Source organism: Pongo abelii, chromosome 10 (assembly GCF_028885655.2).
Source record: "Pongo abelii isolate AG06213 chromosome 10, NHGRI_mPonAbe1-v2.0_pri, whole genome shotgun sequence".
Classification (NCBI taxonomy): Eukaryota; Metazoa; Chordata; class Mammalia; order Primates; family Hominidae; genus Pongo; species Pongo abelii.
Window position 1 is genome coordinate 69541714 of NC_071995.2, and position 27871 is coordinate 69569584.

General features: G+C 38.7%; 1 protein-coding gene across 1 annotated transcript in view; it reads left to right on the forward strand.

The window, feature by feature from the left end:
* Positions 1–27871, forward strand: part of LGR5 (leucine rich repeat containing G protein-coupled receptor 5) — a 145989-nt gene that overhangs the window by 54619 nt on the left and 63499 nt on the right. Inside the window, exon 2 of the mRNA XM_002823516.4 lies at positions 10737–10808. Coding sequence (XP_002823562.3) covers positions 10737–10808 — 72 coding nt within the window. The remainder of the gene's footprint in view (positions 1–10736; positions 10809–27871) is intronic.

Consider the following 27871-nt stretch of genomic DNA (forward strand, 5'->3'; position numbering starts at 1 on the left):
TTTTTTTTTAAATAGAGTCTCGCTCTGTCTGCCAGGCTGGAGTGCAGTGGCACGATCTCGGCTCACTGCAAGCTCTGCCTCCTGGGTTCACGCCATTCTCCTGCCTCAGCCTCCTGAGTAGCTGGGACTACAGGTGCCTGCCACCATGCCTGGCTAATTTTTTGTATTTTTTTTAGTAGAGACGGGGTTTCACCATGTTAGCCATGATGGTCTTGATCTCCTGACCTCGTGATCTGCCCACCTCGGCCTCCCAAAGTGCTGGGATTACAGGCGTGAGCCACCGCACCCGGCCTTGATTTTTTTTTGTAGAGACTAGGTCTCACTATGTTGCCCAGGCTTGTCTTGAACTCCTAGGCTAAAGCAATCCTCCCACTGAGGCCTCCCAAAGTGTTGAGATTACAAGCATGAACCGCTGAACCACTGCACCTGGCTTGAGTAAAGAGTCTTTTAGAGAGGCAATTTTGGATCAGCTAGTTCTTTGTAAGCCTCTGTATACCAATCAAAAAATGCATGCCATTGTTTCTGAGGTATTTAGGATCCATTCTTTTCCATTATGCCCCATAAATGAACAATTTTAGCTAGATTAAAATTTCCCCATTGTGGCCACTGCAACTTCAAATTATTTCTTGTAGGCACACCCATTTTTCTAGAATGGCACAAGTTTGGGGTCTATAATTTCTAAATAAAAAATTTGTTGGTGTTCCCAGCAGAGGAGTCCCAGACTCCTTAGATATTGACAAACCCATAATATCCTGTCTTTTTAAAATTCTATCTACCTGAGGCTTCCAACTACAAACTCAGTCTAGTTCCTATTGAATACCCAGTTTAACCTCGAGATCCCAATCTGGATTCCAGTCTATTCTGGAAACTAGTGCACTAGACTGGACCTAGTCTAGTTTATGTCAAGCACTCAAATTTGATACCTGGGTACAACAGGGAATAAAATTATTCAGATAAACTTGGAGAGCTCAGGACACAAATTGTGGAGCTTGAAATCTGAGAGGGACTTAACCAGGACCTCCAGATGCAGTGAGAAAGCAATGAGCTCCATGGACTCAGCAGGTACCTTTTGCCTGGTTCCTTGATACACCCCGTGGCATGGCCCAAGGTTTTGGGGCGGGCAGAGGGGGGGGGTCTCCTTTGAATCCCACTTCTGACACCAAACTTAAAGAAAATCTAAAGCACAGCAAAATTTTAGAGTTTGAGTAAGAAGTAATTCATGAGTTGGGGAACACCAGACCAACAGAGGTTTCGCATTCCAGTGCAGAACATCAGAGGCAAGCATTTATGGGAAGATGCAAAAGTAAAACAAAGAAATCAGATTGACTTACAGTTACATAATTATCCTTTTGGGGGTACTTTTTTGGGAAGTTCTTAGTCACATAATTATATCTTAGTTGGCTGCTTATGATTGACTAGAGTTAAGTTTAATTTCTGTTCAACATAAACATTTACCATTAATGTCCCAAGTTAAGTTTAGCTTATATCTGCAGTGTGACCTCAGTCAGGTTCCACCTATATTTGCAATTTAAGCTAGATGAAGGCTACTTTTAAGCCCTAGCTGGTTTTGTTTGCTCAGAAATTTTTCAGGCCTGGTCTCTATTTTAATTTTACTTTAACATTTCTCATAACAATTTTATGAAGTAGATACTGTTATCTCTATTTCACAGATGATGCAGATGAGGGAACTGAGGTACAAAGGTGTTAAATAACTTGCTCAAGGTTACTCAGCTCTGAAATATCAAGGCCAGGACTCAAACTAAGACAAAATATCTACAGAATACACACTTTTAACTGTTACACTGTTAACTCTTTCAAAAGAATTCCTTTGAAACCCCAGGAGAAGTAATATTAGAAAACGAGAGTAATATTAGAAAAAGAAAGATTATTAGCCCTTTCCTTATATATCAATGTATAGTTTCACTTGTTACAGCAAGTATGTTTTACTTCTAATTCAAAGGTCATCAAATAAGATAAAATGTTCTGCTGGCAGTTCGCAAAAAAAGGGTATCCTGATGGTCAAAGTCATATGAAAAGACGTTCAGCTCTATGAGACATGAGGAAAATGCAAATTATAACCACAATGTGATATCACTGTACATGCCAAAATGACTAAAATAAAAAAGAGAAAAAAGCCAGGCATGGTGGCTCACACCTGTAATCCCAGCACTTTGGGAGGCTGAGGTGGGCAGATCACCATGTCAGGAGATCAAGACCATCCTGCCTAACACGGTGAAACTCTGTCTCTACCAAAAATACAAAAAATTAGCTGGACGTGGTGGCACGTGCCTGTAGTACCAGATACTCGGGAGGCTGAGGCAGGAGAATCACTTGAACCCAGGAGGTGGAGGTTGCAGTGAGCTGAGATCACACTGCACTCCAGTCTGGGCAACAGAGGAAGACTCCATCTCAACAAAAAAAAAAGAGAGAAAGAGAGAAATTATAACAATTTTGGTGACAACAAATGGAAACTACTGGATATGAAATAATTGGTATTCTTATAGGCTACTTGCGGGAGTATAAATTGATATAACCACTTTAGAAAACTATTTGGCGGTATATATTAAAGCAGACATATGCATACACCAATACTCAGCAATTCTACTCCTAGATATGTACCTAACAAATATGTACACATATGAATGTTCAATAAATGTGTTTAAGAATATTTATAGCAGTACTGTTCATAATAGTCACAAACTAAAAACAATCCAAATCTCCACCAACAGCTGAGTGGGTACATAAATTGTGGTGTAATGATAAAATGAAACACTATATTGCATTAAGAAGGAATAAACGATTGCTATGCACAACATAAGGATAAATCTAACAAATATAATGAGTGAAGAAGCTAGACACAAAAATGTCTATAAATGATTTCATTTACAGAAAGATTAAAAAGAAGCAAAACTAATATAAAATGTTAGATGTCAGGAGAATGGTTACTTTTGGTGGGGAGCAATGAATGGAAGGGAACATGAGGGGGTTCTGAGGTGATGTCAGTATTCTATTTCTTGATTTGTGCTAGTTTATGAGGTGTGTTCACATTGTGAAAATTCATCAGGGGCCAGGCGCAGTGGCATGCCTGTAATCCCAGCACTTTGGGAGGCCAAGGTGGGAGAATCAACTGAGCCAAGGAGTTCAAGACCAGCCTGGGCAACACAGTGAGACCTCATCTCTACAAAAAAAAAAAAAAAAAAAAAAATTTTTTTTAATTAGCCAAGTATGGTAGTGCAAACCTGTGGTTCCAGCTATCCGGGAGGCTGAGGTGGGGAGATAACTTGGGACTTGGAGGTTGAGGCTGCAGTAAGCCATGATCATGCCAGTGCACTCCAGCCTGGGAGACAGGGTGAAACTTTAGTTGAAAGAAGAAAAGAAAGAAAGAGAGAAAGAGGAAGGAAGGAAGAAAGGAAGGAAGGAAAGAAGGAAATAAGGAAGGAAGGAAGGGAGGAAGGGAGGGAGGAAGGAAAATTTATCAGGCTGGACACAGAATTTATGCATTTTCCTGTATATGTTATATATGTTATATATGTTTCCTATATACGTTATATATATGTTTCCTGTATATGTTATGCATTTTCCTGTATATGTTATACTTCAATAAAAAATATTCTTAAGGATACAGTGTTTTGAAGTTAAAAATGATAACATTTTTAAAGTACCTGGAAATAATACTATTCATACTATAATAAAATTCTGCTCAAGCCTGCACCTTGCCTTTTGAGATTCACAAGAAGTATATTATCTCTAGAAGTATATTTGAAAAGTGATCGATTAAAAAGTGCTAGAATGGCTCCAGCCTAGATCCATTGTTACCAAAGATATCTGGCAGAGAGCTAAATGCTACTGGATCTCCAAAGACAAATTTAAAATGATTGTACTTAGAAGAAATAGGAATTGCACTGTGCTGCTAAAGATGTAAATATTTGTCTTCGACTGTGGCAAAGATTAAAGAAAGAGCATCGATTTTTTTTTTGTTTCCTTAATTTTTTAAAATAGTAACACTGTAAAAAAGACTTCCTTGTTCACTTATTCAAATACCAAATCTCAACTATGGCTGAATTTTAAGATGATGAACAAAGTACTTACTTTAGTCATCTCCCTCACAACAAATCCATAGAAATGATAGGAAACATACTTCAGAAGAAGAATAAAAAGAAAGGGAAAAGAAGGAGAAAAGAAGAGGGGAGCAGAAGGAAAAAGAGGAGGAGAAGCAGAAGTCAGTGGCACTTGGGCATGGGGGTAGAAGGGCACCTTTCAATGAACGAGAATCTTTGAGGAATCCCTAGGAAAGAAAACAAATAGGATCAACTGAAAAGGAAAATTTAATTACAAGCAAAAACAATCATTTTGAAAGGTGAGCAAAACACAAAGAGAGTTTGCTCCCAAGAGTATTTTATTTCAGAAGAGTTCTATACCTCATGCTCTTAGAGGCAGTGTAGCCACTTGTCCAGGCTACTACAACAAATTAGCATAAACTGGGTGTCTTAAACAACAAAAACATATATCTCACAGTTCTACAGGCTGAGAAGTCCAAGATCAAGGTACCAGCAGATCCAGTGTCCTCTGGGGGTCAGCTCCCTCAGTTTTCAGTTGACCAACTTCACATTGTATCCTTAACATGGTTCCATAGTGTAGTGGTTAGCATTTTTGTTTTACACACATTGTATCCTTAAGTGGCAGACAGTGGAGCCCTCTCATGTCTTTTTATAAGGACACTAATCTCATCATGGGGGCTCCTCTTTCATGACTTAATTACCTCCCAAAGGCACCATCTCCAAATATCACCACTTTAGGGATTCAGGGCTTAGCATATGAATTTGGGGGAACACAAACCTTCAGTCCATAGCACACAGTAATGTGCTGCAGTATGCTAAAGGGGAAGGGATCCATAAGGATGGCTAATAAGGAGGAAGGTATGGGTATGGTAAGCAGGGGACAAAGGAGAACATCCTTGGTGGTCCAAAGAATCCCAGTTATTTCCATGCAGTAAGAGGACAGGTGCCCCATAAGCATGATGGGGGTGGTCATTGATGAAGAGGTTCAAGGCAAGTGGTAAAGGCTGGCAGCAGTTCTCATGGGAGTAAGTTGAGCAACAGCAAAGCACAGAATTGGGCACTGGTGTTACAAACACACAGAGACCGTGAATTTATAGTCACTGATCTGCACATTTATGAGGTTTTTTTATTTTCTCGTAGCACTCAGTATCCTGGGATAATAACAGAGAAGATAAAGGAATCATGGTGTTTTTCCAGAGCTGAGGTTTTTCCAGGAAAGTAAAACAAAAGACAGGGGCTAGGGAGTTGAGAGTGTTGGTGACATGGTGATCCAGGAGAGCAACAGCCTAGGTTTTGGGGCTAAGATGAGCTTTGATACAGGAAGTATCAAAGGACTGGAGGTTGAAATAGAGAACAATGAAGATGGAAAGATAAGAGGTTGTGTCAGAATGGCAAGGGTCTGTTGAACTAGATCTTGAATGGCCTTGGAAGAGACATGGGGGAGTGGTAATTTGGAAATGGAGAGGATAATGCATTCCAGGGAAGAGAACCACACATGTAAAGACACATGCAAAGGGAAACGGTAAGAATTTCCATGTAACTAGATCACACATTGCACGGAGGAAAGTGGCTTGAGATCAAGATGGAAACCCACATTAAACCAGATTGTTAAGAGCCTAAGGAGTTTGGACATCATTTCCTCCCAGAGGCAGGAGCCAGCAGAAGTCTCAGATAGCACTGTCCTGTATGGCTACCGTTGGACAGGTTGTATCCTGCACAGAGGCTCCTTCATGGGGTCTAAACTCTAGGTCGAGCTCTGCTTGCCAAGCCATTCATCCTGCTTGCTCTGTAGCTGTTACCCCAGGAGGAAGAGGATATTTTCTTTAATTCTTCAGCCCCTCAGGAGAGGGAGCCCTCTTTTAATTCATCTACCGGAGGGGCTGCATTCCTTTTTGGGTAGCAGTGGCTCTGTGTAGAGTGATGACCAGACAGACTTCTCAGGGTAACTTTTCTGGCCATGGTGTAGAAGATGACCCAGAATGAGGAGACACAGTAAACATGGAGAGCAGAACAGTTTTCAGCAGTACAGGGGCCTAACCAAAGGCAGCCAAGAAGAAAGAAGAGGGGCCAGATCCAGAAGCAAACTCTGTGGTACAATTAACACCAGAGGGCTTATGGATGTAGGGATGGTGGGAAAGGGAAAAGTTAAAGATGACTCAGATATATGCTCCACTGTGTTCCTAGAATAAAACCTGACCACATTAATTCTCAGTTAACATCTGTAAAATGAAAAATAAAATAGAGCTGCAAGTAACAAAAACATTTTTAAGGGAAAGATACTGTCTGCTGGGATGGAACCCATAGGAACCCATAAGAAACAGTACCTTTAATCATCTTAAGCTTCCTCAATTTCGAGTTGTAGAGGTCAGAGAACTGGCCTAAAAATTTAGAGTTACTCCAGGCAGTTGTTTTCAGCCCTGGCTGAACATTCGAGTCACCCGAAAAGCTTTTAAAAACTCCAGTGCCTACACTGGATCAATTAACTCCAAAATCCTGGGGATGAAACTTAGACATCAACATTTTTTAAGACAGAGGCTCACTCTGTCACCCAGACTGAAGTACAGTGGTGTGACCATGGCTTACTGCAGCCTCAACCTCCCAGGCTCAGGTGATCCTCCCATCTCAGCCTCCTAAGTAGCTGGGACTACAGGCACACACCACCACATCTAACTAATTTTTTATTTATTTATTTATTTTTATTTTTTATTTTTTTGTAGAGACAAGGTCTCCCTGTGTTGCCCAGGCTGGTCTCAAACTCTTGGCCTTACGCAATCCTCCCACCTCAGCCTCCCAAAGTGCTGGGATTACAGGTGTGAGCCACTGTGCCAGTCCAGACATCAACATTTTTTAAAGCTCCTGGGTTGGTCCCTATATATAACAACTGCTCTCATGGAATTTGCAATCTCTATTCTAGATTTCTAGACGTGATCAGTAATATAGCATAGATAAGAGGTGGATCAGAGACAGGGCAGAATGGTGTAACTTATTTGACCATCTTGTCACAACGGAAATCAATCATCCATTTCTTACAAAATCCTTTTACATAGTGACCAGTTCTTCAAAATTAATTTCTACATCTTGACAAAACATCAAGAAATTCATTATGTGGCTTCATTGATTTTTAGGAAACTGATTATGGGTAAGATGTGGTTTAAAAAAACAGAGCATTTTAAAATAATTACTTAAAGAGTAAATAATGCACAGGCTTGGAAATTATTTTAAGACCCTTCATTTGCTGCTAAGGTTGTATGTGTACCAGGGGTCAAAAAGACCAAATGCTATAGAAAAATAAAAGGAATGATTTAAAAATAATTTAAGCGTAAGAATGAAGATATTTTGCATCAATTAGAAAGGTGGTACACAAAAATAAAGAAAGCAAAACAAAACAAAAAACCCTAGGGCCTAGACCTAGGTTCCAGGCCTGGGCTTTCCCCCTGAATATTGCACTGAAACTTAGAGGCCACCTCACCTCACTGAGCCTCATTTTCCTCATCTATAATGAGCATTCTCATTCTAGTGAGTTTCAGTCCTCTCTAACAGCCAAACATTCTCTAATTCTATCATTGGTAAGTCAAAGATGAGCAGGCTAAAAGTAATTTAAGCCTCACCATTCTTGATATGAAGGCAAGAGGAGCATCGCTCACCAAAGAGAAGTCAAGGACCCACCCCAGGCCACGGCTGTTTTTATTGATCCACAACAGATAAGAATTTCAGAGTAAAGTCTGGAAACTTTTGTAGTCATTTAACTATTTCTGTTAAATCACATAATAAAATATTGAGCCTTGTATTTTGTATATCTTTGTATTTTTATTTCACCTTTTTAGTAATCAATTTTTATTGTAGTTTATAATAGTGTAAGTCCACAGCAAATTAGAAATTTAAAAAATTTCGTCTTTCACCATGGATAGTTTGGAATACACTGAGCTGGAGAACCATGATTACATTTTAACATCAATGCAAAAGTGCACACAGAAGGGAAAAAAGCAAATGCAGGCAAATTAATTTTTACCTTGTCCATTTTGAATTTTATTTTAGAGGCCCATTTCATTTGGTCTTAGATCATTGCTATTAAAAGTTATTTTCTGCTACAAGTTTATATGAACTGCTAGAGGCTTTTTAAAAGAAAACAGCCTGTATTAGAAAACAGGTGGTAAGGGGTTGGTTTTCTAGTACTAAGTCATTGTCTAAGAGGAATTACAATATGATATGTCAGGTAGCACAGTAAAGTTATTAATTCCTGTTGGAAAAGATAGGTACTTTCCTTTTTTTTTTTTTTTTTGAGACGGGAGTTTCACTCTTGCTGCCCAGGCTGGAGTGCAATGGTACAACCTCAGCTCACTGCAACCTCTGCCTCCTGGGTTCAAGCAATTCTCTTGCCTCAGCCTCCCAAGTAGCTAGGATTACAGGTGCCCACCACCATGCCTGGCTAATTTTTGTATTTTTAGTAGAGATGGGGTCTCACCATGTTGGCCAGGCTGGTCTCAAACTCCCGACCTCGGGTGACCCACCTGCCTCAGGCTCCCAAAGTGCTGGGATTACAGGTGTGAGCCACCATGCCCAGCCAGGTACTTTCCTTTTTAAGAAAAGAATTAAATCACTCCCTTCTGATTGGAGATGGCTAATCATAGGGTTTCAAGCTATTAGCATAGAGACACCCTTCTTTAAAAATAAAGAAGGCTGCATAATGAGGTTAGTTTTCCCAAGATTATGCAGCTAGTAAATAGGAAAGTCTAGGTTCCCACCCAAGACGCTCTTCTCAGGCTTGCCTGCTCTTTCTCTGCTGCCGTAGTCTCCTCCACCATAAAAAGTGTTCAATTGGGAACCAGAGAGTGAATGCTTACATAAGCCTCACTTCCAGGTACTTGAAATAGGGTAACAAATATTAAAAAAATGTGGAGTGCTTATGAATCACCTTGATATGTAAGTGACCATGTTCTGTTTAGAGCTTTCTGCAGATAAACAAGATCAATGTTTGTTCTGAAGTGATTTGCACATCACACAGAAAAATATGAGAGAAAATCTATGCTCTCCACACCATATGTCTTGATGTCGAGACTGGTTTGATCTGCGTTACCAATAGACCTGCCCCAAAATCAAACCACCTTGATCCTTTTAGGAAATAAGTAGGATATCAAATTTTAAAAAGTGAATATTCCTGAGAAATATCAAGTCTTTGCAGAGATTCTATAATCACTGTGAGGAATCCAGAAACTGCATTGATCAGTTTAAAACATGTCTGTTTGGTGAACTTAATGACTGTGCTATTTCACGGGAATGTTTGCAAAAAAAATGAAATTGTTTATCAATTACTTGACTTTTTTATCTAGACAATGCCAGAAAAATCCAGATTTTTGAAATATGGACAATGCAAAAAAATTTTAGTCTATATTTATGGCATTGTCTAGTCTTAGCTTAAGAACATAGCATTTACTTGGCTTCGTTATTTACTGTTCACTAACATAATAAAATTAACAGCAATTTGGGGGTAGTGCCATACTCTGAAACAATTAATAAAATATTTTCTCTTCTTTGCACATTATTGTGACTTTTTAAAGGCAAAGAGTGAATGATTCCTCAATTCTTAGCTTCACTGATGTAAACTCAATATTTGATAGAAGAACCAAGTTATATTGTGAATGAAATCAGCTGGTTAGGTGCAATGGATGTGTCCACTTTAATAAAAGCAATAATTCAGGTTGAAAAGAACTTCATTATATTTTCTCAAGATAAATTTTAATGGAGGCCTGGTCTGAGAATACGATGCCGTAAGTTCTGAATCTTCAGGTTCGTGCAACAAGTCATTTCTCAAGTGACCTTCAGCTGACTACATAAAATCTGAGTTGGTCTTGATTAGAATCTGTCCAGCTGTCAGTCTTTTGGCCTCTGAGATACAGAGGGCATATACCCATGATGCTGTGGGGTTATGTAAGAGACAGTAAAGAAATAGGGAAAAAAAAAAACACAGAATTAAATGTAATTACACAGAGTTTCGTTTAAAACAAAAATTGATTGAGTTCTGCTTAAAGTGGCTTGTTGTTTCCTGTGCCAGGAACTACTGTGCAGGCCCAGCAGGAAGTGTGCTACAGAGCAGGATCACCTTACACCCTCGTTTTATGGTTCATTTCACTTATTTAATGCAATCTGAGAACCTGCAAAAGGAACATGTTAGAAGGAGGGAATAGGCTTTTTGTCTTGTTTTGTTGTTGTTGTTGTTTTAAATTTCTTTGAATCAAAACATTTGTTTTTACAAGGTGCTTAAAGTCGCAGAGAAACAGGACTTCTAGAGTTGCACGGTGAAGACATTTCTCTTTGTCACACAATTTAAAGCAAGACACAAAGTTGAGTTATGTCTAGAGTTGAGTTATGTCTGTTTCCTTTGCTGTCCTACTCACATAATTTTAAACATAAAGAATTACAACCATGCCCACGAATGGTCTAAGTCATTTTGAATTCCATGTAAGTTCCTCCTAGAGTCTCTAATTTGATAGAGAGCCCATGATGTTGCGGGGAATGTTGGAGAAAAGGAATTAATATTTAAGATGTAGAATAGCGATTCATCTGTCAAGCAGAGGAATGAGTTCATTTTACTGTATTGTTTGGAAATGTGTGAATTGAACAGCTGGATTTCCTTGTGGTGGCATTCGCTGCTCCTCACACGCTGTCTGTTTTCCCCTCCAGAGACCTCAGTATGAACAACATCAGTCAGCTGCTCCCAAATCCCCTGCCCAGTCTCCGCTTCCTGGAGGAGTTGTAAGTATCACTGTAGTCTTGATGCATCCAGTCAACACTGGGCACATTCTTGTGTTTGTCTCTCATACTTACTGTGGGAACCAGATAAAACAAGGCAGAAAACCTGTCAGCACCAACAATTTCAGAACATGAGGAAACACTTAGTTGGGAGGGGGCAAAAATAGAATTGCTTATGATTCTGGAAATCAACTTATAAAAGAGTTTACCATAAGGCTACAACTTTCTAAGGTGAGACTGAGCCAAACAAATTAAAATTTTAAAACAAAGCCTGTTTAAAAGCTGGATAGCTCTTTGGAAATAGTTAAGCAGCAGGATATTAAAAGTTTGAATACTGGTTCATGTTTATTAAAATCGCAAGTAAAGCTATAATCAAAACCAAAAACTGCTGCTTGGTTCGGCTTGTGACAGGGAGAATTGAGTCCACATTGCATAGCACCAAAACTTCTTGTCCTAATCACTTTTAATTACTATTTCCCTACTTTTAAATTTAGCTTTCCTCAAGGCTTCAGTAGAAAAATGTGAAATCCACAGAAGATTTAAAACTGGGCTCTTCCAAACACTAAAAATAAAAACTAAAAAAGGAGGAAGCTAAAATTAGTTAATGATACACAGAGGAATTTTGATTAAGTCTAGTAACCACTTTTCAGAAGATGAAAAAGAACTGTATAAATCAAAAATCTGCATTTAAAAATTCATTTGATCCTCTTATGCTTTTGAATGATGGGGATAAGAAGGTGATACCCCATCACAGCCCTAGTGTAGAACGTTTGGCACCATCAGTTGAGTCAATCCTCTGACTGTTGATTAAAGGAATTGTTTAGGTAATGACCTCTTTTGAAAATATTTTCTTTATAAATCCTGAAGTCAGAGTCCAATTTAGGGAGTAATTTAAATTGCTAATGCACCACAGAATCCACCATGGGAGGTAGAAGGAATGTTTCATCATAAGCAATTACACTACGTTGATCATTTTCTCAAGAGAATTAAGAGGATAACATTTTGAAATTTCTCCCCTCTGGAGTTTTATCTGCATTTATTTTTGATGGCATTATATTTTATGAAATGCTATTGTTTTACTACTGAAATCAGTTGCATGTGATCAAATTGATATCAAGGGTTATGGTAGGGAATCTTAGATTTCTAGATTGTATAGAAGGTTTTATGATTCATGGAATGGATTTTCACTCTAGGTCCCAGGCCTTTTTTTTCCATCTTCTCTTTTGTCTCAGGACATTTCCATTGCTAGGATTTAACCTTCATAGGAGCTGGAACAATGTCTGTCTTAGTCATGGCTGGTACATAATAAATAATCTGTAAATTTTTAATGAATGAACTAACAAGAAAGCAAAATATGTAAAAGGAGTTTCTTACACATGTTAACTCCCTAAGAAAAAAGTAACAGATTTTCATTGACATTAGTCAACATTTTTAAAGGTTATTTTAAATAATTTTCAAACATCAGAATTTTAAAAAATTACATCCATCTTGTTCTCCCTATACTGCCACAATTAATATAGAATACATAGCCCTGTTTACCCCCATATTTCTAAGGTATGCCCTTCCTATCCTTTTCCCTTTAATTCCCTTATAATATCCCATGGCAAAATGCTTCCCTTCTCCCTCAACACACACCTCAACTTTAGACCACAAGCTGAATCAATAAATAATTCACTTCCCCAAGGACTTTGTTTAATAGATTTCCTCCCTCAGTGACCCAACTCATTCAAAATAACTCCTCTTTCTTCATGAGGTGAATATTAATTCTGTTCCAAGGCCAGTTTTTAAAAAGATAGTTGAAAAAAAATCACAAAAAAAGCAATGGTGTTTGCGGAGAGAACTACCATTTGAAAATGCTACTATTAATACTTTTCTGCCTTGTCTTATTTTTATCTCTCTGGAAACTCCATCAAGTACCTTGACCATAGAATCACAAAATTTCAGAAATAGAGGAGACCCTTTAAAGACTATTCGTTCCATTGCCTCATTCTGTTCTGGAATTCTTTCTGCTAAGCTGGCTGACTTGCTGAATTTAAAATCAAGACTGCTTTTCCATATATAATTCTGTGCTGCACCTAACTGATGTCTTAAAGACATCATTATTCATTTAGCGGCAAAAGAAGTTAGTATTTATAAAACCTGGAAAAATGATCAACTCTTCTTGGTTTATTCCTTTGTTCCCAAAGCTAAATTTAGGGGTTTGGGGAGGTTCTATTTTTTTATTGTTTTAAAAAAATCCCTTTAACAGAACATTTTTTTATGCTGTTGATTGTTTCTGTTAGACATATGCTTAAGTCTATATTCTCTTTTAGGCTATACAATCTTCAAAAATAATAATATAAGTGTAGTAACAACAATAATAGCTTACTCTGTGCCAATCACTGTTGAAAGTGCTTTACACACATCATTTCAGTGAATTATAACAACCCCGTAAAGATAGATATTATTATTCCCAGTTAACAGATAAGAAAACTTAAATACAGAGAAAATAAGGAACTTACCCAACATAATGGAGTTGGTATGTATCAGAGCCAAGATTCAAACCTAGGTCAAAGCTAAGATTCAAAATGACTTTCAAAGCCATGCTCAGAAAGTGGAGGGTGGGCTGGAATTGTGCATGGTTTATTTGCGCTTTTCTTTTCTCCAATAGCATCTAGCACTGTGATTTCACAGTAGTTTGCATAGTTGAACACTTTTAAATGCTCTATAACTGAGTTGTGTAATGATCAGTGTGTATATATGTGTCTGTGTCTGTGCATGTGTCTGGGAATGCAAAAGAAAGCAATGAAGAGCTGTCTTCCCAGGAGGAAGAGATTGGATATTCAGGTTATTAATCTACGACTATTATATACTATCTATGAGAAAAGTATCATCAGAACTTTCAGGTGTAGAATTTCACCAATCTAGCATTGTTCAATAGGTCCAAAATAGTCTTAGATAATATTTTTTACATGTAAGTACATATACTTAAGCACCATGTTTATGTAGTATATATTTTACTTGAACTAATAAACAACCACCCATACAGCTAGAGATGTTAACTCTCTCTTTCTCTTTCTCTCTCTCTCTCTGTGTGTGTGTGTTTGTGTGTGTGTTATGACAATTAGGACACTGTATGAAAGTGTTAAGTCTTTCATTCAGCTTATTCAGCTCATTTTTGTGCTTTATCTCTTTATACATTAAATAGGAAATTGCCACTGATACTATCAATAATACTAAGAAACCTCCCACCATAAAACGCAGTCTTTAAAAATCACTATCAGCTGGGTGAGATGGTTCACGCCTGTAATCCCAGCACTTTGGGAGGCCAAGGCGGGCAGATCACGAGGTCAGAAGATCGAGACCACCCTGGCCAACATGGTGAAACCCGTCTCTACTAAAATACAAAAAAAAAAAATTGCTGGGAGTAGTGGCGGGCACCTGTAGTCCCAGCTACTCAGGAAGCTGAGGCAAGGGAATCGCTTGAACCCAGGAGGCGGAGGTTGCAGTGAGTCGAGATCGGACCATTGCACTCCAGTCTGGTGACAGTGCGAGACTCCGTCTCAAAAAAAAAAAATCACTATTAATAAAGCCACATTATCACCCTTCCCCTTAGCTCTAATTACCTGATATATCATTTCTCTCATTTAATTCCTTTAACTATGTTATAAACTGTGTAGACAGCCATGGTTCATCTCTCATTAATGGCTAAGCCTTAACAAAGGTGTCATAGTTCAAAATCCTGTAAGAATCAATAAAGCGCTAGAGATATCCACTGACTTAATGTTTAAAAAAGCACGTAACTCAGCCGGGCGCAGGGGCTCACACCTGTAATCCCAGCACTTTGGGAGGCCAAGGTGGGTGGATCATGAGGTCAAGAGATCGAGACCATCCTGGCCAATATGGTGAAACCCCGTCTCTACTAAAAATACAAAAATTAGCTGGGTGTTGTGGCGTGCACCTGTAGTTCCAGCCACTCAGGAGGCTGAGGCAGTAGAATCGCTTGAACCTGGGAGACGGAGATTGCAGTGAGCCAAGATGGTGCCACTGCACTCCAGCCTGGTGATAGAGTGAGACTCAGTCTCAAAAAAAAAAAAAAAACATTGTAACTCTTGATTGAATGATGAGTTACAGAAAGTATTTAAGAACAGCTATTACAGAAAATTGTCTTCCTCTCTCCTTCCTGACATTCTAGAACACTTACTACCTATGCCGCAAGTTTTTGACACATTTCAGTCTTGTTTTTTATTTGTTTAGTTTAGTTTTGTTTTGTTTTGTTTTTGTGACTCTACAAGGTGACCAGATATGCAGAGGCCAATTGTCCTTCTGGTGGCAATGTGCCCGTGCATAGAGAAGGGGAGTCTTTTTCTTTTGCAAAAAAGAAAGAAAAACAGGTCTAAATTAGGGAAACTGTGCGGTATAGAAAGAAGAGCGCAGAATCTAGATCCAGAAGCCCAGGATTCCCATCCTGGCTCTGCCACTTACTAGCTGATAATCCACTTAATGCTCACTAGGCCTCAGAGGAGAAGGGTGCTGCCTGCCTTTTAAGGTGTTTCCAAGAATCAAATGAAAGGATGATGAAAGAACGTTGGTAAACTATATTCTGTATATAGAGTTGTATTAGTAAAATGAAAACACCTTCAAAAAGATTTTAACCCCCTCTTTTCTTTTTTCATGAGCCTGATTTTGCAGGAATCTCAGGGATCCTGGACTTGAAAAACTGTTTCCAATTCTGAGCTTTAATGGATATAGACAACAATTGCAGTTAGTTCTTTACTATTTTAATAACCTGAGAAATCATTGCATTTCCCTCCAGCGGTATCTCTCCTCCTTCTATTTACTCAGTTCTAGGAACTTCCATTAACGCTTGCTATGTGGACAAATAAAAGATCCTACATTTGGTCCATCAGAGTGTAGTAGAGATGTTGGGAGCTAATGGCAGATGGTGACTATTGCTGGCGTCTACAAGTTACATTAAACTTAGCTTGGTAGTCTGACTACATGAGGGGGGAATGAATTGTTACCATTTAAAATTGTCCAAGTTAAAGGCCTTTATTTCCAAGTAGCATTTTAAAATCTTCCCAGATTCTAGTGCTATTGGAATCAAATACTCGATTTAGAAAAGAAACATGAGAAGCTCTAGAGAGGTCTGTTTTTAAGTTACTATTGTCCCTGGAACTGTTTGCTCATATTATGGTTGGACATGAAGAATCTCTATATAAATAGTAGATATCTATTATTACAGATGAAATTTGTAATGAGAGATCACTAAACTTCCTGAAAGCATAATCTAGGCTTGTTACTTCTACTTCCCCAGCATGTTACTGAAAATAGCGTCTGTATAGCTGTCCTGCCTGTCTTTTGAGATTTTTTTTTTTCCTGAGGATCAAATGAAACAATGATCAAAGAACTTTGGTAAACTATAATCCACATATTGAGTTGTGTTCGTAAAATGAAAACACCTTCATGCCCATGAATAATCTTCAGGCCCCTTGGCCTCACAGTGATCGTCTCCTGTCTTCATAGATCTGACCATTGATTATAAACACTGCCTCCTTGAAACTCAAGTGTTATTTCACGGCGGTTATTTTGTATGGGTAGTCTTCCAAATGACTATCCATCCAGCTAGATATAGACATTTAGATATCTGTCATTGTATATATATATATATATATATATATATATATATGTGTGTGTGTGTGTTTGTGGTGTATATCTTTCGTTATGACAATTAAGCCACTGTTTTGAAAGTGCCCTACCTCTCTGCCTCCTTTTTCTCCTTAGCATTCCATTCTCCCCCACCACCTATAAAATGTAGATATCCCTCATATATTTCCACTTAAGTTCATTGTCTCCTTTCTCTATACTTCCTCCATTCACATATTTATGAAGCCACTAAGAACATAAGAGCAAATGGGACTTGCTGTGTTTGTTTCATTCATTCATTCAGCAAGCCTCTGCCCTCAGGAAGTTGTCAATTGAATGGAAGAGACAGAGAATAAGCAAGGACACAACTGCATATGATATTTGCTAATTGTGACAAGAGCAGTGAATAACACAAACATGGTATAGATAAGGAATAAATAACAAGGGGTGAGAAGGAGGGAAGGTCTCTCTAAGGTGATGTCTAAACTGATGAGAAGGTGGAGGAGGGATTGGGAGCCTGGAGCTGGGATACAGTATTTCAAGCAGGAGAACAGTGTGAGCAGAGGCCTTAGGTGGGAAGAACGTGATGTGTTTGTGGATCTGCAAAAAAATCAGTATGGCTGGAGCAGAGTAAGAGAGAGGGAAGTGATGTGGATGCATTTGGAGAGGAAGGAAAAGACCAGATCATGCAGGGCCAGTTAAGCCATGTATGGAATTCAAATAAGAGCAATGGGAAGCCATTGGAGGATTATGTGCAGCTAGTGAACCAATAGGATTTATAAACCTAAAAGATTTCTCTGATTTCTGCATGCAAAATAGATTGGGGAATTATGGAAGCCGAAGGACCCAGTAGGAGGCTACGATAGGTGTCTGGGCGAGAAACTCATAGAGAGGACCCCCAAATCTATGTTTCCAGACCAGATCTCTTTTGCCTTTGATTGCTAGACAAATGGTTCTCAATATACTGTCCCTGGACAGTGGTGCACTGGCACCACTTTGTTATTTATTCTTTATCTAAACTTTTTCTTTATATGAGCTAGCTTTTGAGAAATACAAATTCATGTGCCCCCACCCCAACCTGGTAAATCAGGAACTCTGGGGGTTAAACTCAGAAAACTGCCTTTAACAAGCTCTCCAGGTGATTCTGATGCATGGTAAAGCTTGAGGACCACTACTCTAGGCTAGTGGTTCTCAAAATCTAGTGACATCAGGATCACCTGTAGTGCGTGTAAAACCACACATCTCTGGGCCCCATCACAGAATTTCAGCAGGCCAGGGATTGGGAGGAGAAAGTCAAGAATTTGCATTTATAAGCCACTTCCAGGTGATGTCGATACCGCTAGCTTAGCTACCACATTTTGAAAATCCCCAACTACTTAAGTGACACCTCCACCAACTATCCATCAATACTTCAAAACTCAACATGTGCAGAACCAGATTCATTCATGTGTCACCTGCCCTGCCTCCCACAAGCATTTCCTCCTACCTTGCCTGCTTGCATTCTTATTATCCAGACTTGTGCCTGCCCTGTCATTTTCTTCTCTTACCTCCTATATTCAGCCAGTTTTCAAGTCTTAAAGCTCATAATTCCATCTTGTCTTTCCTGTTTGTTCACTCTATTTTGTCACCACCTAGTTCAGGTTCTCATTGTCTCATTTGGGTAACTCGTTTTTGGTTTGTTTGTTTTGTTTGTTTGTTTTTTAGACAGAGCCTCACTCTGTTGCCCAGACTGCAGTGCAGTGGCACGATTTCAGCTCATTGCTACTTCCACCTCCTGGATTCAAGCAATTCTATTGCTTCAGCCTCCCAAGTAGCTGAGATTACAGGCACCCGCCATCGTGCCCAGCTAATTTTTGTATTTTAGTAGAGATGCGGTTTCACCATGTTGGCCAGGCTGGTCTCGAACTCCTGACCTCAAGGATCCGCCTGCCTTGACCTCCCAAACTGCTGGGATTACATGCGTGAGCCACCGCGCCTAGCCTGGGTACCTGTTAAAATCCATTAACAAATCACCTGTCCTAATTCTCTCAACAATTAAATGAATTAATCATTGTTTCTGGGGATGGAGACCATGAAGGTCTTCAGGCGATCTTATAAATATTAAACAGAGAGAACTACTTCAAAGTTTCCCATCCTTGAATATGCATTAGAATCGCCTAGCACACTTTTTAAAGCTACTAATGACCAGGGGTTATCCCCAGAGATTCCAATTTAATGGGTCTCAGTGGGAACCCAGACATCTTTTATTTCAAAGCTGTACAGGTGGACTGAGAACCACTGGAATATATGAAAGCTCCCCAACAGACGAAGACAGTCAGGGACTCATCAGTTGCTTGAACATAGGGACTAAAGGGGAGGTCTAAAGATGAGAGATGACTCTGAATAGGGTTATGAAATCAGGTGTCAGGAGCCTGGTGAGGGACAAAAACAGGGAATTCAAGGGAAGAACTGATTTTGCAGGCAAGAGGATGCCCAGTTCTGGATATACTAAGTGTAAGGGGGCAGCAGGACATCTAAATGGGAATGTCAGTAGTAACATTGTTGGAATGTAAATGTGAAGCATGATGAGTCTGTTCTAGAGATAATGATTGGAGAGTGGTTTACAAAGAGGTGATGGTTGAAGGTGCTGGGTGGATGAGAACCTTGAGAGAGGCTCTATGTTTCCCAGTGTAGTTTTTCAATCTACAATAAAATCACTGGAGCTGCTTATTAAAAATGCAGATTTCCAAGTCCTTCTCCCAGAATGTCTGGTTCCCTGGGTCAGGATTGGGGCCTTGGGGATCTGAATTTTTATGGCTTCTAAAGTGATGGCAATGCACACTAAAATTTGAGTACCACTAAGCAGAGCAGAAAAAAAGAAAGGTGTGAGGACAGAAACTTGAGGAACATCTATGGTTGGAAGATGAACACTAAAAGAGAGCCTAGCAAAAGGAAGAAGAGATGACCAGTCATAGTGGTAAGAGTAGTAAGATTGTGCTGAATCTGAAAGGCAGTGAGAGGAGTTTAAATAAAAAGCAATGGGCAATGGTTTTCTGATAGCCAGTGCCTCAAGTGATACAGCCATTGTGTCCCTGCATTTTCCTGATTTAGGTCAGGGTTGCTCCTGACCAACTTAAGCTTCAGACCAACCTTCCTTTAACCAGAGTAATAATTAAAAACCCCCAATTTGGGGTCAAAATGCTATATTTGAACCAAACTTTCTTCTGTGAACTTTTCTACATAGTGTGAGCAAATAACCTCCCTTTGGCCCATTCTGCCATCTGTAAATGGAGATGATGCCAGTTGTTGAATGTGATTGTTATAAACAAATAGCACCATGCCCATAAAGTACTGAATATTGTGCCCTAGCATTTATGAACTGTTTGATAAATGGTAGCTACTATTTATATGCGCAAAAGCACTATATGTGGCATATTGAAAGTGCTCTAAGAAATTGCTGAATTTAAGTTTGATATGTAACAAAGAAGGAATATTCCTCAGCTGTTTCTAGTCTGGTTTTATGACTAGCTATCTTGGAATAGTTATGCCAGATCTGAAGCAACTGAGGCAATATGGCCAGCTGCCTTTGGAAACAAGATCAAATGATCAATAAATATCAGTTGAGCTCCATACTCTGTGCATGCAATAAGACTCTTGAGCTTAGGAGTCTATAATCAGACTACTTATAAAAGGGTACAAAATGAGCTAGGCACAGTGGTGCGTAACTGTAGTCCCAGCTACTAGAGAGGCTGAGTTGGGAGGATCACTTAAGCCCAGGATCTTAAAAAACAACAACAAAAACAAACAAACAAACAAAAAAATACCTTAAAAAGAAAGGGTAGAGGGTAGAAAATCAGCCATTACAGGCTACATTGTACAGAATGTATCTTACAGGAGAGCTGTTAACTGAGACGGTTAAGGAAGATTCCATAAAGGAATTCAAATTGAACTTCTTTAGTCTGGTTAAAGAAACCACAGGGGCAGGGCGCGGTGGCTCACGCGTGTAATTCCAGCACTTTGGGAGGCCGAGGCCGGTGGATCACGAGGTCAGGAGATCGAGACCATCCTGGCTAACACAGTGAAACCCCTTACCTACTAAAAACATAAAAAATTAGCCCGGCATGGTGGCAGGCGCCTGTAGTCCCAGTTACTCGGGAGGCTGAGGCAGGAGAATGGCGTGAACCCGGCAGGCGGAGCTTACAGTGAGCCAAGATCGCGCCACTGCACTCCAGCCTAGGCGAAAGAGCAAGACTCCGTCTCAAAAAAAAAAAAAAAAAAAAAAAAAAACCACAGGGCCCTATGCACATTAAAGTATCTCCTTATTGACTTGAAAGAGTTCACTTACTCAGTCCAGTGGTCTTAGTCCTTAACAATTCTTAGCCCTTGAACCTTGAAATCTGAATGTTTTTATTATATCAAATAATGAAAGCAAAATGCACAGCTCATGAATACACAGTTTAAGAAAGGAAGCTTTTTGGCTGGATTTGACAAGTTGGATATGCTTAACACAGTGACGGCATCACTTGAGGCATTGGCTAGAACAATGGAAGGGGGTGGATACAGTTTTTGAAAATTGCAATTTTTCAAGGGGTATTAGGAAAGACATTTTTTCTCAAATGCGAAGATAATTAGCTGATGAAATGTCATGATTCTTGTATCCAAGGCACTAAATTGGCTTCTGCAAATCTTACCAAAGATGAACACAAGAAGGTTAAGCTCTTATGTATCTGGTCCCATCTGACCAGCAGGGGCACCTTGTAAAAGAAAACCTACCACAGTGGGTTTAGTCAATTGCTGCTGTCATGCATTGCTGCAAGTTGAGGCAAATTACATCTTACTATAAGTTTCATCATATTTCTAATTCTTCATATGACTCAGATACTTGGCTCCTGTATGGATAAACCAAAGCCAAACCTATAAATGTAGTTGGCCCTAAAAGCAACAAAAGCAAATTAATTAATTGAATTGAATCATGAATATCAATTTTAATAGGCTATTATTATACTGGTTTCATCACTTATGTATCTTTTGAGAGTCACTAATTATATTATCATAGTTTTGGGTAACTTTATTTAGGACAATATTTTTCCAAATGAGAATATTTTGATACTTTATAAAAGAATAAAAGACTTTTCAGAAATTTTACATTTAAATGATAGTTTAACAGCAGTTGATTGTTCAGGTAAATTACAACTCCAAAGAGTGGGAAAATTCAGAAATAGTCACAGAACTGCTGAAATCAATATTGGAAAATCACAGAGAAGGAAAACAGTACCAGAAAACTGGAAATAGGCAAGTATCATCCAGATTTTTAGAATGGAAAAAGAGGGAAAACTATTTCCATTAAGCCTGATAGCCCTCATCAAATTTCTAGAAGAAATTAATTTAACATTTATAGACTGTATGCCCTCTCACTCTCGTGTGCTTTGTAAAAGTTGGAAAATAAAGCAGCAATTTCTAGGAGCCAGCGTGAATTTACTGAGTAGTTTGATGAAATGTTTTCTTTTAAATCACAAGAATTATCATGTTCAAGTTCATTCTACTCCAATTATTTAAGTAGCACTGCTATTACATAGCTTCCATGCTCCATAAGAAGACCAGACTACATTTAAATAAATAAGAAAAGCGACAATGTTTTTCACTTTCCATAAAACCTTTCGGAGCTTTGGTGTCTTCATCTACAAAATGTGGACAATAATAATCCCTGACCTACGTCTATGATATAAATTATGGGAGAGTGCTTTTTACAATGTTAATGACATGTTATAATAAAGTAATCTTACAATAAACAAGAAGAAGAAAAAGGGAGGAAAAGGAGAATGAGGGAGGAAAAAATAACAGTAGGAAATGCAAGTGTAATTTTTTTTTTAATTTGAGGGTAGAAAAAGACCTTCATGAAAGAACCCTTTCATTTCTTTTAATTTAAGGGAAATGGGGCCCAGGGAAGTTAAGTAACTTGTGTTGTCTCACAGCAAGTTAATGGTGAGAAGAAAGAAAATCAAAAAGGGAAAGAAAAAAATAACTAAACTAGAAGTCAAGAAGAAATTTGTGCAAGAACTGACCGAGGAGGCCTGGTAGATCTAGCCAGGCCCTCTCGCTTAACTCTGAAAATGCTGCTCAGCCAAGTGAACCCATGTCGGACCATGGTTTCCTGCACAATAATTTCCCAAGGGTCTCAAATGCAAGGTCAAATGCCCCCTTCCATCCTCAGTACTCCCCAGATCTTGTACACATACCTCTCCCTATGTCTGGAGAGGAAAAATTAGACCTATATACAATTGCTTTGCTCTCATTCCTCCATTTTAAAAAGGAAGCTACAAAATATAAAATAAAATCTTTTATATTACTTTAAAGATTCAAATTACTTTAACAATTCAAAGAAAATTGTACATTCTCCAAAATACCATAGATGGTTTTTACAGCACCAAAACATCTACCTGTTTGATTTATCGAAATAGGAATGTGTCTATTGTCTCTTGTAACTTAATGGGTTTTTTCTTTTAATAGCAATTAAGTCAGTAAAACTAACAATGGTGGGACAATATGAGTCACATTTGGAGCAATTATTTAAGGGATAAAAACTTTTTTAAATATTTTATGTAGAAAGACAAGTTTTTTTAATCGAGTTATATCTTATTACAGAAGTGAAGATGATGAAAGAGACATTGACATGAAATGATAATTTTAGAAACAGCATTAAAAAAAAAAAAAAAAAACTTCTGACCAAATGTTACGTTGCTCTCTAGGGTTGGAAAATAGTGTTTAGCAAACTGTTATAGTTCAAATCATCACAACAAAGGTGTGTGTGTTTCTTACTATTTGTGTATTGTGAACACATTTGAAAGCCTGTTTTATTCCTATGTTTGTATGCACTTCGGTTTTAAAAGTACTAAAGCCACCCCACATGGTAAAGAAATAAAAGGGGAATGATTTCCTTAAATTGCTGTTTTTGTCAATGAGACAGATCTGCCATAGCCCAGCAAACAGCCAATAGCAGATCATAAATTCCTTTGCTTTAAGACAGACTGCCCTGATAACACAGGTCAGTGGTTCTACAGGTTAGTTCTGAATACAGACTCATGGGACTGAAAGTCCCTGCCCAAAAAAGAAAACCAATTTGTGTGAAGTGAGTTTCGGGAAATGTAACAGAAAGGCATTCATCCTAACAATAATTTAAACTAATTTAAAAAAATAAACTTTTTACTTTCTCCTCTTCATTTCCAAAGTCACTGTTTCAAAAACCATCCAGCTACTTGATGATACTGTCACAGCAGTGAGAGCTGATAAACACCTAGTTGAAGGCTATGTTTTAGAGCTCACAAATGCACTGTTGAAGTCCTGACTGTGACCAGTATAGTTAGGGACATTTTGACCAAAATAACAGTTATGAGTCAGTTGAGTCTGATCAATTAAGCTGTCTATCATGGCCAACCAAACCTGAATCTGTCTTAATTCAAAAAGCAACTTTTTTGTATCACATCATGCCCATTTCATTTGCTTCAGTATTATACATTATACATCGCATTTTGGATAACCAATCAAATGCATGTGGATTATACATAATGTAACCATAAGTATAAAACGTTGCTCCTTTTTGACTGCCTACTTTCCACCTCGACCCTAGTGGCTCATCAGCTTGGACTTTTCTTCCACACCAAATCCCACCACTTCATGCCACCTCTGCCACTGCTACACTATCCCACCATCTCCCATCTGAAGACTTTATTCCCTCCTGTGTTTCCACTCTTGACCCCCGGTCTATTGTCCCCTTTAAAAGGGTCCCATTGAAAATTTTGGCAAACTATGCATCTAACAAAGATCTAATATCCAGCATCTATAAGAAACTTAAACAAATTTACAAGAAAAAAACAAAAAAATTAAAAAGTGGGCAAACAGACACTTTTCAAAAGAAGACATACATGCAGCCAACAAGTATATGAAAAAAAAGCTCAGCATTACTGATCATTAGAGAAATGCAAATGAAAACCACAATGAGATACCATCTCACACCAGTCAGAATGCCTATAATTAAAAAGTCAAAACATAACAGTTGCTGGCAAGATCGTGGAGAAAAAGGAATGCTTATACACAGTTGGTGGGAGTGAAAATTCGCACAACCATTGTGAAGACAGTGTGGCTATTCCTCAAAGACCTAAAAACAGAACTACCGTTCGACCCAGCAATACATTACTGGTTATATACCCAAAGGAATATAAATCATTCTGTTATAAAGACACATGAATGCAAATGCTCATTGCAGCACTATTCACAATACCAAAGATGTGAAATCAACCTAAATCCACATCAGAGGTAGACTGGATAAAGAAAATATGGTACATATACACCATGGAATATTATTCAGCCATAAAAAAGAACAAGATCATGTCCTTTGCAGAAACATGGATGGAGGCCATTATCCTTAGCGAATTAACACAGGAACAGAAAACCAGGTACCACATAGTCTTATAAGTGGGAGCTAAATGATGAGAACACATGGACACATAGAGAGAAACAACACACACTGGGGCCTATCAGAGGATGGGAGGAGGCAAAGGATCAGGAGAAATAACTAATGGGTACTAGGTTTTATACCTGGGTGATGAAATAATCTGTACAACAGACTACCATGACACAAATTTACCTATATAACAAACCTGCATATGTACCCTGGACTTAAAAGTTAAATAAATATATAACAAAAGGGTCCCATCAGAAGGACATTTCTAAAACACAGATCTGATCACATTACTCTCTGATCTGAAGTCCTTCCAAAGACCTTTATGGGATGGGCCTGGACACCTCTCCAACCTTACCTCCTGCCATCCTCCTCCTGTTATTCCACTCCAGCCATGCTCGCCTCCTTGCAGCTTCTGGACCACACCAGGTACACTCTACCTCAGGAATTTTGTTTTACTGTTGTCTTTATATCGATATCTGCATGGTGCAGGCGTCTGCTGAAATGCCTACTCAGCAGAGAGATTTTTCTGACCATCTTATCTGAAATAATAGCCCGTCACCGCCACAACCACTACCCATTGCTCTCTATCCCTTTGCCTTGATTTTGCTTTTTTCAGAGCATTTTTCATGTTACGTTATTCACTTGAGTTTTTATTTAATGACTATCTTGTCACATTAGAATACCAGCACCATGAGGTCAGGGGTCTTATCCTGGTATTCACTGCTGTATCACTGTCACCTAAAGTGGTACTAACACAAAGCTGGGCACGGTGGTTCACGCCTGTAATCCTAACACTTTGGGAGGCTGAGGCGGTGAATCGCTTGAGTTCAGGAATTTGAGACCAGCCTGGACAACATGGTGAAACCCTGTCTCTACCAAGAAAAAAAAAAACACACAAAAATTAGGCAGGCATGGTGTCACGTGCCTGTAATCCCAGCTACTTGTGGGGCTGAGGCAGGAAGATTGCTTGAGCTTGGGAGGCAAGGTTGCAGTGAGCCAAGCTTGAGCCACTACACTCTAGCCTGGGCGACAGAGTGAGACCCTGTTTCAAAAAAGTAATAATAATAAATAAATATAAATAATAATAATAATAATAATAATAATAAAGTGGCACCAGCACAGAGCAGGCCCTCAATAAATACTGTGGGATATAAAAAAGATAGCTTCAGATGTGGAGGAATTATAATCCTGATGCATTATTAGTAGGAATATATAAAAGTGTAATCATTTTTCCAATGGTTATACATAGAACCACCATTTGACCCAAGATTTCCACTACTAGATATATACCCAAAGGAATGGAATCCAGGGACTTGAACAGATATTTGTACACTAATATTCATAGCATCACTGTTCACAAGAGCCAAAAGATGGAAAAACACAACTTTCAATTAACAGATGAAGGGATAAACAAAATGCAGTATATACCTACAATGGTACATTATTCTATCACAAAAAGGAATGCAATTTTGATATATGGTATAACATGGTTGGACACTGAAAATACTATGCTTAGTGAAATAACTCAGATACAAAAAGAAAACATTATATGATTCCACTAATATGAGATACCTAGAAAAAGCAAGTTCATAGAGACAAGATGTAGAATAGAAATTACCAGGGACTGGAAACAAGGGGAGTGGAGGGATATTGCAAATCAGGTATGGAGATTTTGTTGGGGATAATCAAAAATTTGGGCATAGATACTGGTAATGGTTAGACAACATTGTGAATATATATAATACTACTGAATCGGAATACTATGCAGCCATAAAAAAGGATGAGTTTATGTCCTTTGCAGGGACATAGATGAAACTGGAAACCATCATTCTCAGCAAAGTAACACAAGAAGACAAAATCAAACACCACATGTTCTCACTCATAAGTGGGAGTTGAACAGTGAGAACAGATGGACATGGGGAGGGGAACATCACACACCGGGGCCTGTCGGGGAATGGGGGACTGGGGGAGGGATAGCATTAGGAGAAATACCTAATGTAAATAACGAGTTGATGAATGCAGCAAATCAACACAGCACATGTATACCTATGTAACAAACCTGCACATTGTGCATATGTACCCCAGAACTTAAATTATAATAAAAAAAAATCTCTAGACAGGCAGGCTAGTGTGGAAGGAAAATTTTAAAAATTCTACTGAATCTACACATACAAATGTTTAAAATGGTAAATATTGTTTCATGTATATTTTACCACAATAAAAATAGGCATAGCCAAGACCAGAAAAAAAGATAGCTTGAAAGAATAACATTTCTTCCCAACTTACATTGACTTTTAGGAAAATAGCAACGTGCGATGTCTGTGATAGTTCAGGTGCACCAATTGCAAGCTAACAATAGGAAGACGAAAGGGAAATAAAGATGAGAGACAGAGAATATTGTAGATTGAAACAGCTTTGCAAACATGATGCATTGGGGCCAATATCTAGGCAACTATGATACCATACCTTTCTCTCCTGCAGTGGAGGTTTACCAGCCCAGACAGCTAAATAGTCCTTCAATCTTTAACTTTCAGAGGATACCACAGGGGTCCATCCTGATTCGATTATTCATCCAGAACAGACTTCAGGGCTTTGGGACAGCTCAGTTCCACAGGGTCATCCAGGAGCCTGGGTTCCTTCTGGTTTTTTGTTGTTCTTGTTTTGCCTTCTGTGGAAGGTTCTCCAAACCAGAATTGTTGATGTTGTCTCACCAGTACCACTTCTGCAGGAAGAGGAAATTGAAGAAATTAAGAACAAGCAATGTCTTTTTAAGGAGGTGATACAGGTGTTTCACATATCACTTTTGATCACAGTTGAGCTTAGTCACTTAATCAGGTTTAGATGCAAGGAAGACTGGAAAATCGTACTGTAGCTAGGTGGCCACGTAATCTGCTAAAAGTCTGGGTCAGGGAATTATTCTACAAGGGGAGAGTGGATACTGGGGGACAGTCAGTAGTCTCTACTCAACTGATTAGTCAGGCACTACTGGGGCAACCTACTTTCA